The 11205-nt window shown below is 45.1% G+C and overlaps 2 protein-coding genes across 7 annotated transcripts; both read right to left on the bottom strand.

Annotated features, from left to right (window-relative positions):
- Window positions 1-37: 37 nt before the first annotated feature.
- On the bottom strand, window positions 38-1386 carry LOC106747628 (YEATS domain-containing protein 4). The gene is made up of 4 exons (XM_014625332.1): window positions 1155-1386; window positions 725-1006; window positions 428-608; window positions 38-363 (listed from the first exon to the last, which is right to left on the bottom strand). The coding sequence occupies exons 1-4, from the start codon at window positions 1212-1214 to the stop codon at window positions 191-193; spliced, it is 696 nt and encodes a 231-aa protein (XP_014480818.1). The 5' UTR covers window positions 1215-1386; the 3' UTR covers window positions 38-190.
- A 493-nt stretch (window positions 1387-1879) lies between these two features.
- Window positions 1880-10931, bottom strand: LOC106747626 (6-phosphofructo-2-kinase/fructose-2,6-bisphosphatase 1). 6 transcript variants are annotated; one of them, XM_014625322.1, is made up of 8 exons: window positions 10891-10931; window positions 8775-8869; window positions 7135-7562; window positions 6575-6946; window positions 5855-5956; window positions 5530-5764; window positions 4434-4561; window positions 1880-2989 (listed from the first exon to the last, which is right to left on the bottom strand). In XM_014625322.1, exons 2-8 carry the CDS (start codon window positions 8851-8853, stop codon window positions 2933-2935), a joined length of 1401 nt encoding a protein of 466 aa, XP_014480808.1. In that variant the 5' UTR covers window positions 8854-8869; window positions 10891-10931; the 3' UTR covers window positions 1880-2932. The 6 variants fall into 6 exon arrangements, with proteins under 6 accessions (XP_014480808.1, XP_014480809.1, XP_014480807.1 ...); XM_014625323.1 differs by lacking the exon at window positions 10891-10931 and adding an exon at window positions 10616-10855; XM_014625321.1 differs by lacking the exon at window positions 10891-10931 and adding an exon at window positions 9516-9764.
- Between the last annotated feature and the right edge of the window lie 274 nt (window positions 10932-11205).

Genomic DNA, 11205 nt, shown 5'->3' with positions numbered 1-11205 from the left:
TAATAAATTAAGAACATCACCAAAGTGTATCTATATATGAGTTGGGATTCGATTTATATACACTTTATAAAATTTCGTAGAGACAACTTCGCGTTCGCCAGAATGAAAACAACAGACGTGAGTCTGCGCCTTGAAGATTACAAGCTCTCGTTCCTGTGTACAAACGTCTCCGTTCCTTGGGGATTATTGATTATGCGACAGATAAACCTCCACCGACTTTGGAAATCTTTGCTATTTCCTCCTTGAACTTCGCGATGGTTTCCTTGGCTAAGGTCAACTTTTCCTTCAGATCTATCACCTCGAGTCTTATCTTGTTGCGTGCCTCCATTATGGCTTTCATCGTAGATTCCTTCTTTGCGTCAACTGTAACGATTATTATCGAGTTATCGCTAAAATCACCGAAGATGATACACTTTTTTGTACGCACAGTCGGTGTTGTGTCGCCAAACTCCAAGCGATATGGCTCTACTGGAACTCAGCAGGTGATGCATCAATGCCGTTGGATCTTGAAAGACTATCTCCTCGTAAAATTCAGACACCAAGTTCTTCTTGCCTAATTGTATCTCGGGTGTCGACTGGAACAGCTTCAGTACGTGATATATCGTCACCTGAAATTAACTCGCGCATTATTTCCTGTTATATTCAACACGTTACTCCTTGGAACTAATGTGTGTGAAACATTGTAAAAAGTGTTTGTCATCTTGCAGCAAAATTATTCACTCACTGGACGTTCGTTCGGATCGTGAAAATAGATCTTAATGACAATATCAAATTCTCCCCAGCCAGTTTCCGTCAACTCGTAAGGTGGCTTCGTCACTATTCGATTAGGATTATTGTAACTCTCGTGCAACTTGAAATGTACTTTCTTGACGTAACTGGACATATCCTCGTTATGATATGGTTTGACATAAACGGTCCACTGATGTGTATGACCATCCTCCTCTCGCTTTTTGCCAAAATAACGTGCTACATTACCATAAATTATAGGCTTAACTATAGTGATGCCCTGCAATAAGATAAATAATTGGAATGAAAAGAGAGGTAAGATTATTGAGTACGGCGAATTTTCTTCCAACAACGGAACTTTTGTCAATTGAATCTTTTGGCGGCAAAATATTAGAGGTTATGTCGTCAATGTATGCGTCCAACGTTACCTTCATTCTACCACCAGAATCGGGCCCGAATTCATTTATAGATGCCATTATATTAGTCATAAAGCAGCAATAAATTTGCAATCACACATGAATAGATATCACAAAGTATATAATCTTATCCAAATGTGTAGGGTTTCTTTTCTTCGGACACACTCTACGAGCTGTGTCCGAAAACACCACATTGAGGATAGAATGGCACCTAATTTGATCCAATCGAGACGAAAAGAACTAAAACTCGCGTCCGACAATGCTTGTTTTCTTGATCTGGTAACACGCTAAAAATTAACCAATCAGAACACAGAATTTCTAAAAAGTTACTAGACTTCACTAGATCAAGAAAACTCATCGTGTGACGCGGGCTTTAGACTCGTTATTTTAAAAGCACAATAACTTTTCCTTTACACGTTACAACTTGACAAACTTCACAAAAAAAATTTCATAAAAAATTTTGACATTATTGCTGACGTGCAAATTTATTATTTATTAATTTAAAACTTACCTTTTTCATACATATCTTCCATATACATATTTCCTGGTAACGTTCTGCACAAATATATTGGAGTATGAGGAAAATATTTATATTATTCTGCTATAGATATATAACAATGCTCATCAATGGTCATCGTCTATTAAACGAAAACTCATTCGTCTGTTCGTAAATAACGGGCGATTTACAGGACGGATTTACTATCGTAACTCGTCAAACAGGAATCCAAATCAGTAGATAAACTCGTAAAATTTCATGTTGTTTATTATATTTGTTCCTCATGTTCGTCGAGATACATATGTGTATCGGTAATTGAAATCTGTACTTTAACTGCTTAATATACGAAATTGCAACGTGTATATTCGATAAGAAGAATTGAATTGTATGTATTCGGTAGTTTAACACGGAAATGTTAACGCACAAATTAACGTATCATACTGCCTCGAGGATCATATTGTGTACTTTGATGTCAAATATTATCGTCAATGTCACAATTCACGTCACTTGGCTTGCCACGGATTGCTCTTTAAGAAAAAGAACTTTCGATTGACCCGAAAGGATCTCAAGATAATGTTTTAAACGGTTCAAACGATATATATATATATATATATATATATATATATATGCATACAAAAACATCTGCCATCAGCTGTGAATTCGCGAGCAAAATAATGTTTTGAAGTATTTTGAAGTGTTTATCGAACGAGAATAAGATACCGAGGATATCTTGGAAGCGCGTGTTGTAAGTGTAGATCTTTGTCCGTTAACACACCTTTTACGGTGAGAAGGAAATATTTCAAAGCACGCGCGTTTACCGTAGAATGCATTTAAATTACGCTTTGCCTTTTCCCTTCCTTTTTTTATCAGTGATCTTATCGCTAGGAGAATTCCAGAAATCTCACGTCATTTAGATGATACACGTCAAGCGTTTCCGCGATCATTTCGTTATCGCATAAATTTCTTCGCTCCCCCCCGCAGTAATTAATATCGAATAATATAAAAACCACAATTGCACACGCACTGTGTAGTCATGTGGAACGTATTGCTATAAACCACCATCTTCAGTCTGTACTTCCGGAGGACACATTCGTCAATTTGCAATTTTAGGTATATATGTGTGTGTGAGTGTATATCTCATTTTTTAGGTTGTCTGGCACATAGGGAAGGATTCGGATTCACGTACGCGAGAGGGGAGGGAGCAGCCGCGCGATCGCCGAGAATCTATGCCGCTTCAGCTTCGCTTATGAGCGGTAGAAATAAGCTGCGTCGATTTCTTATAAAACCGTTGTTATCACGTGCGTAGCACTTTCCCCTTCCCTCTGAATCGTTCCTCTAGATATCCTGGGATCTGAAAAGAGTGTCACAACGGGGATTTTAGCCACAAAACATGCCACAGTGTTTTCTGTAGAGAACGAAAGGAGGGAGAAACAAGCCGGGGAAAAATGGTGATGTATGAATTTTATCTCTATATACTCATATATAATCATATATAATATAATTATATATGTTCCACGTACTAAAACAATATTGTTATATGCATATAATTGAAGTAAATGCTTATGTATGGTTGTCCGATGTAAACATTTAATTGAATCGAACTGTTTTTGCCGTTTTTCATTCGACAGTATTTCTATTTCGTGTGGACATATATAATCATATATAATTATATATGTAGCCATATATAGACACAAATTTCACATATAAAACACATATAATTATATATAATTTTATATGATTATATATATATAAATTTTTCCCCCGGGAAGAGCAAAGACAGAGAGAGAGACACTACATCTACAACGCGCAACTACGGAAGGAATGCAGTTTCGTCGAAGGTTCACGGTTCTTACACGGTTTTCTGCGAAGAAGTTTTTATTACAAGTGCCAGGACAGAATTAGAATTCGATGCTACAAATTGGGAACTACCTTCGCATCGCGCGATCATATTAACGATGGACCTCACTAGATCCATGTGTCACGAATACGCGGACAAGTGTCCTCCGAGCAAAAGTAATAGTACAAAAATAGCGATGCTCTGAGAAGCGTATCACTTAGTTAACCTTATCGCATAATCGTCTACAGAATCACTGCACACAAGAGTAAGTAATATCGATCGAATGTGTACAAGCACAATAAAACAATTATCACTGTGTATCGCTTTGTAAGCCAGCTTAAGACAAATACACAGTAGCCTATTCAACACCACAGTAACGTGTCGCAATGTCGATTCTTATAGTAGTATACTCGGGAGGATGGGGCACAGACATCTCTAAATCACAGATAACTATAAATGCACATTAATTCTCCGCGGATGAAATCTCACTCTTGCTACAAACAACATAGCTTTCTAAAGTCTGAACGAGTAAACTTTCTTGGGGGGAGGACGCGAGAGTGACACGGGAGGAGTGCCTCTCGATTCCACATCGGGAAAATGCATGCGCGACGAATATCGTTTTTTTTTTGTTTTAGTTTTTGAAAGCTGTTTGTTTTTTTGATCGGATGCAGTAGGTAACTCTACGGTAGGGTTTCGGTTAGGTACGAGGAAACGGTCCGTTCCATCAACCGGCTAACGGTATCAGGCGCTCTGGGAACATCAAAACATAAGGAATGTATATAGGAATCAAAAAGTCCTTTTATTGGCATATATATATATGTATATATATATATATATATTACTGCAATAACGTGCAAACAAAGGAGGATACTCGTTATTGAGCTCTCGTTATCACTTTCTTTCTCTAGTTTTGGCAAGCAGAGCGACGCTTGATACGCTTTATTATAATTCTTTCTACCTTTGGTTTCGGCCGATGGGTGTCCACGGCTTCTATCGGTAGCCGGAGATGCTCCACTTTACAGCCGTAGGCAACCGGTGTTAGTTTGATGATGGTGTGCAGAGGTACCTGCAGATACGGCAATTCGTCTGAAAGAGAGAAAGAGAGACGGAGAATAACAGATTTCAACCCGAAGATTTCAGAACGTCGAAGATCGGGAGGGGATCCTCGGAAAAAGTCGTTGGGACTTTCGTAACCGACCGGTTTTTGTTGTCTTCCTAATACTAAGATAATGCCAAAGTCGAAGGGAAAAAAACAAACATGAGATGCTCGGGATACTGGATCCGTGACGTCTCGTGCAAAAGTCAATGTCGAGATAAAAAGAGAAATCGCAGATAACACACGTCGGCGCGATCGAGCTATTCTGCGACGGAATGAATTGCGTCACCGTAATTTGCGGCCGCATGTATGGGCAATTCATCATTTCTCTTTTTCAATACGACACGTTTCTTCAATACGTCCAAAGTCACAGGCTGCGTGTACACTGCCGAGACACTTCGATGTTGCTATTCTGAGACGTGTCGGGTTTCACTCGATTATTAGGCGTCTCGATAGCCCATAGTTAGATTCTTCCTAGACCATTGCGCAAAGGAATAAGAAATTAAATATATTCTCTTATATTTAGGACTGTCTTACGTTTATCCTCAGATGCCGCGCTGACCGTTTCATCGGCTACGAAGCATCTGAAGACTGAACGAACTTAAGCAACCTTAAATATATAACATCTGACTATGAATATCGGCCACATAGTGATTAGAAGTTGACTGACAATTAACCTTCAAAATGACTAATAATCATTAATATACAAATGAAAGTCAGTTTGAGTCAATCGATAATTATCAGGAAAATGATAAAAGTGTTAACGTGTGGCGACGAGTAGAAACTCGTTAGAAAATATGTAGTAATAATGATGATCTCGTTTTAAGACGTCCTTGTATCTTATTTTCCATCCCCTTTATTTCGTCTTAACTATAACTCATTCCTAATTCCCCATATTTCACTCCTTATTCCTTTCATGGTCCTTTTCTAGGCTATCTAATCGATCAATCGTACCGACCTGCACTCTTGTCCAGGAAGTAAGCAAGTAAGCAACGGAGGACCGCCTGATGGCTGACGACCAAGACGTTACCCTGACGCTCCAGCTCCATTATCACAGGTTCCAAACGTGCCACCAAGTCCTCGTAGCTCTCGCCTCTCGGATAGCGATACGAGAACTTGTTTTGATCCCGCGCGGCGAAGTCCGTGGGATACTTTTCGGCGATCTCTTCGTACGTCATCTCTTCGCAGATACCCTTCGGCGCGAAGTCGCGGAAAAAGAAAGACGATAAGAAACCGGGGGGGGGGGGGCTGAGCTCCGCTCACAACTCCGCTCCTCAACTTACGGCGTCGATCTCGTTGAGGGCCTTCCACCTTTCCTGCGGCGCCTTCACGTCGGCCGCCGTTTGAATGGTCCTCTTCAGCCAGCTAGTCCAGACTCTTAGACCCTGCGAACGCCGAAATACATCACTCTCTCATCGTGATAACGGCGAGACGAAATCCGAAATCGAAAGATCGATCGATCGCGAGGTGGCACGCGAGCAAGCCGTCCTTACGTAATGCGCGGTACGTATATTTGGACAATAAATTTTATGTAACCGTACTTTTTTTTTTCTAAGTGATTTGCCACGGTGAGGAATAACCAAGAGGTCGAGAAATAATCATCACATCGGCACTTACGTAAGAGTAATTTGCATGCGCAAATATGATTATGAAACTGGCAAAAAATGTAACAAGCTTTTTGCTCTAAGCGCGAAGTTTGTGACGTAATTTCTAGCAAACGGCGTCTCCAGCGCTACCAGACGTCCTAAGATCAGAGAGTTATTGAGAAGACCTTAGGTAGCGCGGGAGACATCTCTTGTCAGATATTGTGTTACATATTGTTGCTCGCAACGGAAGGCTAAAGGATTACTATACCTATTGTGGATCCGGAATGAGAGATTGTTACAAGGGAAAGTTTCACCCTCTCAAAGAATAATATTAATATTAAATATGTAGCACCAAAACATCCGTGCTCGGCTCCTATTGGCCATTTGCAACATACGCATCTTAAAGAAGAAGGTTACCTGTATGTCCTGGCTGGTGATGAAGTTCGCCAGCGCTTTGGAGTACTCGCGTCCGCGGTCGCTCAGGTCCGAGTCGCCGCCTATCCTGCCCTCGAGATTCATCAGGCTCTCACCGTGCCTGGTTAAGTAAATCGTGCGTGGCACAATATGAATGTTCATAAGATAGTAAACTATTCTACTTTGTATATGGCCTTCGTGCTTATGGACCAGCACCTTCTCGCCGGTGTTGTATATTTTCATGAACGACAGGTCGCTCTCGTGATTCTCGTCTAACGGCCGATACCTCTCCTGGTAGTGCTCGATTCGCAGCATGAAGTCCGCGAGCACCTCCTCCTTGTTCATGTTCGCGTAATCCGGACTGCTGACCTTCACCTGCACAACAGAGACCGCGCGTGAATTCATGTTCCTTCCCTCTCCTCACATTCTTCTTTTTTATTCCTCCTTCTACGCCGACGACGCGACAACAATCTGTCATTATCGTTCCTCAATCTATCCTCGCTATTCTTTAAACCGTCCGTCCCTCCGGAATGCGCGCGAAAATCACCCTGGCGAACGCGTACTTCCATAATGTTCTGCTCGACGATCTCCGGATCGTTGCACACCGACTCGACGAAGAAGAGCTTGAAGCCCATCTTGTTGACGACGATGTCGCGTATCAGCTGGCGTCTCTCCACAGTGGAGTTGGTGGCGTCGAAGACGGCGACCTCGCCGTCACCACTTTCCAGCCACTGGCAGACGTCGTTGAGGGCGTCCATCGCGCACTGCGTGCGTATCGCCATCGCCTTTATATTGTCGGGACGGAAGAACTCGTGGCACTGATAAGCCGTGGTGGCGTGCCGCCTGTACTCGCCCAGGTTGAAGACTTTCGTGCTTATGCCGATCCAGTTGAGATACCTGCACAGTTTCTTCGAGATGTAGGTCTTGCCGCGTGCCGGCAGACCGACCATCGCGATCACATGAGGCTTGTTCACGAAATTCGCGCGTTCACCTGCAACAGAAGTGAAAGAGAGAAAGAGAGAGGTGGAGAGTGAGAGTAGCGGATCAATATCGAGGGAAGCGAAACGTGACGATCACGTGGAGATTGTATAACGGTCTCGTTCGGAACACGCTCGAGAGAGATTTCGATCTTCCAATTATCTCAGAGCACTGTTTAAGACAAATTTCTCATTCCATCTTTCCTTCCGGCTTCGCTATTTCTGCAGGATCCGTCCTGACGGCCGGACGAAGTAAAAGCGCGTTTCTATATCGGTTCTATAATGTCAACTGCGATAACCCCCCGAGTCTCCGTGAGTCCTCAATTTTGAATATCGCGCGAAACAGCAGGGCAGACTCTACGAGGAAAGTGTGAACTTCATTATATTTCATCTCGTCGCGCCAATTAATTTTATCGACGCGCTTCAGTCGGCGGTGTTATTTTTATTCTTATCTGCGATGTATCGCGTCTCATTGGAGACCCCCGGCGCTCACCTCGCGCCGCAAAACGCGGCTGAAACCGCGCGACGACTTCTGAGTATCTCGCAAAACCGGATTGGACAACCGATGCGCGACGTTCCGTGAAACTGGGGAGTCGATTGTGTATCCCGAAACGTAGTGAGAATTTTACAAAAGTAAGCACATTCTTTTTGCTTATCTGGAAAATATAAGGATGTATGAAAATATATGAATAGATGAGTGTCTAAATATGTTATTTCGTCAAGATATCACGGAGATATCGGAAAGATATCTCCGTCTCAAAATTAACGTGCGCTCACCCGCGCGTTCGAGGTTCATTTCAACGTCGGAAAAGTTCCCAGCCCCCCAGGTGCCCAACACTTCTCAAACATCCGAGTCTCATCGAGATATACCGCGACGACGATAAGATACTCGGTAATTTGAGGGCGAGGTGCTTCTGCGAATTATCTCTCTCTTTTTCCCTTGAAAAATAACAGTCACCGCTTCCCGAACGACCATGCCAACGACGAAGTCGACGAAGAGAGCATTCTCGAGAGCCGGTGGTCGAAAGAAGCTCAACATCCGGCATGTTAACCGCGACAGATCGGAGAGATCATGGATTTCCTTCGCGCAGCTCACGTTTCCACCACGTGTTTATGCGCGCGGCGGAAAAACAGACACATTTACACATTCGAAGGACAAACAGAGATAACGAACGAAAGAGAGAGAGAGGGTGAGAGCACCCAAGGTAAGTCGATAGGGACGTTACCTCGTATCGGGAATGGCTTCGTTTGGATGGTGTCCGACGTCGGCGGCGTGTAGTGCATCTCGATTTTCGGATCGGTCATCTTCGCGACTCCTCCACTGTGAAATCAGGGGCGATTTAAACGTCGGCAGAGCGAAAAGGAGAAACAGAGAGAGAGAAAGAGAGAGAAAAAGAACGAATGTATCGGAAATTATCGCAGCACTCGCACGAATCTCTCGCGAGGTATCGACGTACTGGCCAAGAGATCGAGCAGCGAGAACGACTCCACCGCTAAAATATACACACGTCAGATCGCAGACCGGAGTGAGGGAACGTGCGGTTGGACAGCTGCCTGACCGGGTTAGGTCAACGATAACCGAGCTGTCACTCGCTTCCCGGGACGGTTGCCGCTCGCAACAGCGCGCGAGAATGGAGCAGCCATTCGAATTCGCGCGAACATGCGAAGGTGGCCGGGCCACCGTCGGTCTCACTCAAGTTGCGAATGGGAACCAGGTACAAGTCGGTGTATGTATGTACACCTGATATATTTATTACCTGATAAGGTGTGTTTCGCGTAACGGAGTGAACCAGGTGAACCCAGCCCGAGGTTTCAGCAGTCCCGGGTACTCAGGACTCTCCTGGTTCAGAATCAGGGGACGGTCGGTCGTGGAAGTGACCTTAATTAGCGAGATATTCGTGATTGCTTCTCTCTCTCTCTCCCTCTATTTATATTATACAGGTAGAAGCACGAGATTCCCCGCGAACCTGTTGGCTTTCTCACGATCGGCTGCTTTCTCCTCCTGCCTCTATCTCTTTATTTATATCGCAACCAAGCAGGAGCCAGGGTTCGCGAGAGCCTCGACGAGGCGACGAAGATAGCCGCAGTCGGGTTAATCAAGGCCGCGACCGACTACCTCGAGGAGCCGCGATGAAACACTACCGCGAACTAAGGTTAACGCGTGCGCACGCCGCGGGTCTTTAACTCGCGGCATTCTGACGAAGAGGAGAATGCGAGAGCCGATCTCGTCTCGTCTTTCTCTCTCTCTCTCTCTCCCCCTCCCTCTATCTTTTGTACCCTTTCTCGCGCGGATCACGCGATCCGCCGTGACGTCACGCTCGTCTCTGTGATTACGCACTTGCGAGCCTAGCTACGACTCGCCAGGATTAAAAATATATGGCGAAGTCTTCGATCACGCGGAGGAGATAGAGACGACACTTGATAGGAGGGTGTGTATGCACGTGTCCGGTAGTTCTCCCGCAAGCAATGAGAGTTGAGAAGATGCGCGCGAGTTCAACCGGATGTTTGACGAATAAAATTCGAGTTCGCTTCAAAATTCGTCTAATTTAGGTGATTAAATTAATTACTATCGATATTAAGATGAATGTACCAATGCCTGGACACGTACTTAACTTAATTCGGGACATTCTTGTCTCGGTTTTTAAATACGAATATTCAAACTTTCAACATAAAATATATATGTGTTGAGCTGCGGTAGGGCCTATAGCCACCGCGCGTGTAGAAAGGAAAAGGAGAGGAAAAACTCCAGTACGGGTAGCCCTTGGGGTGTGCGCTAATGAAGCGGAGTCCTTATGACTGCCCACACGCAGCTGTATTTTTTGGCTAAGTACAAACTCGCAAGTGTAACAAAGGAAAACGATGTGCTAAAAAAATTAAGGAACACGGCGTAGAACGAAATGGGCGCGACACACCAAAAGATGGCCGCGCGGGAACAATAATGGCCGCAGCGCGGGACGCAGAAATCGGAACGCTATTTACAGTAGAAGCTCGGCTCGGGACGCAGAAAACAGAACACTATTTACAGTAGGAGCTCGGCTCGGGACGCAGAAAACAGAACGCTATTTACATTAGGAGCTCGGCTTCTCAGGACGCGAGGCCGGCTCTCTCCCTCACGCGGGGAGGGATCCGAGACGCAATTCCCTCGAGACGTCGCGACGGCGGCGAGCGGCGTCGCGCGGGTAACGGTCGCTAGGGCGTCGAGAGGACGACGCGGAACACAATGACATCACTCGCACTCGCCAAGCTCTTGCGGAATCGCGAACGGCGGAACACCGGCACTGATACGCGCAGGCTCGTATCGTCAGAAACGGAACGCACTAGGGTGAACCGAGAAGCACTCACGAGCACGTCCGCGCTGTCCAGAGTCCGTGAAGAAAGAGAGCGAGCCGGAGTCGTGACACGACCGCCGGGACGCTTCGAAACAAAATACGATCGCGCCACAGAACACGTGATTAGCCGGCGGGGTCGCGTGACACTCTCGTGGTTCCGGCGGTGCGCGCGACGCGCCGGAAAAGCCGGATGGCGCAGAGGCCGGTCAAAAGACCGGGCGCGGTTGCAGATCTTGCTTCCTCATGCGCACGGCCGCTCTGGGCGGCGGCGGGCGAGGCTCGACCGCCACATATGTACCCTCACAGCAAATCAACGTAATTCTAGTAA

The sequence above is a fragment of the Dinoponera quadriceps genome, unplaced genomic scaffold, assembly GCF_001313825.1.
Source record: "Dinoponera quadriceps isolate SergipeBrazil2010 unplaced genomic scaffold, ASM131382v1 scaffold1395, whole genome shotgun sequence".
In the NCBI taxonomy this organism is placed as follows: Eukaryota; Metazoa; Arthropoda; class Insecta; order Hymenoptera; family Formicidae; genus Dinoponera; species Dinoponera quadriceps.
This window is presented reverse-complemented; position numbering and strand designations above follow the sequence as displayed.

Excerpts from the sequence above, each read along its gene's own strand:
- LOC106747626 (XM_014625322.1), bottom strand. The coding sequence starts at position 8,853 with ATGACCGATCCGAAAATCGAGATGCACTACACGCCGCCGACGTCGGAC. Across the intron at positions 7,563-8,774 it reads GAAGCCATTCCCGATACGAG|GTGAACGCGCGAATTTCGTG; the intron begins GTAACGTCCCTA and ends CTTCTGTTGCAG. Across the intron at positions 5,765-5,854 it reads CCCTCAACGAGATCGACGCC|GGTATCTGCGAAGAGATGAC; the intron begins GTAAGTTGAGGA and ends TTCGCGCCGAAG.
- LOC106747628 (XM_014625332.1), bottom strand. The coding sequence starts at position 1,214 with ATGACTAATATAATGGCATCTATAAATGAATTCGGGCCCGATTCTGGT. Across the intron at positions 1,007-1,154 it reads ATTCTGGTGGTAGAATGAAG|GGCATCACTATAGTTAAGCC; the intron begins GTAACGTTGGAC and ends ATCTTATTGCAG. Across the intron at positions 609-724 it reads ACGATCCGAACGAACGTCCA|GTGACGATATATCACGTACT; the intron begins GTGAGTGAATAA and ends AGTTAATTTCAG.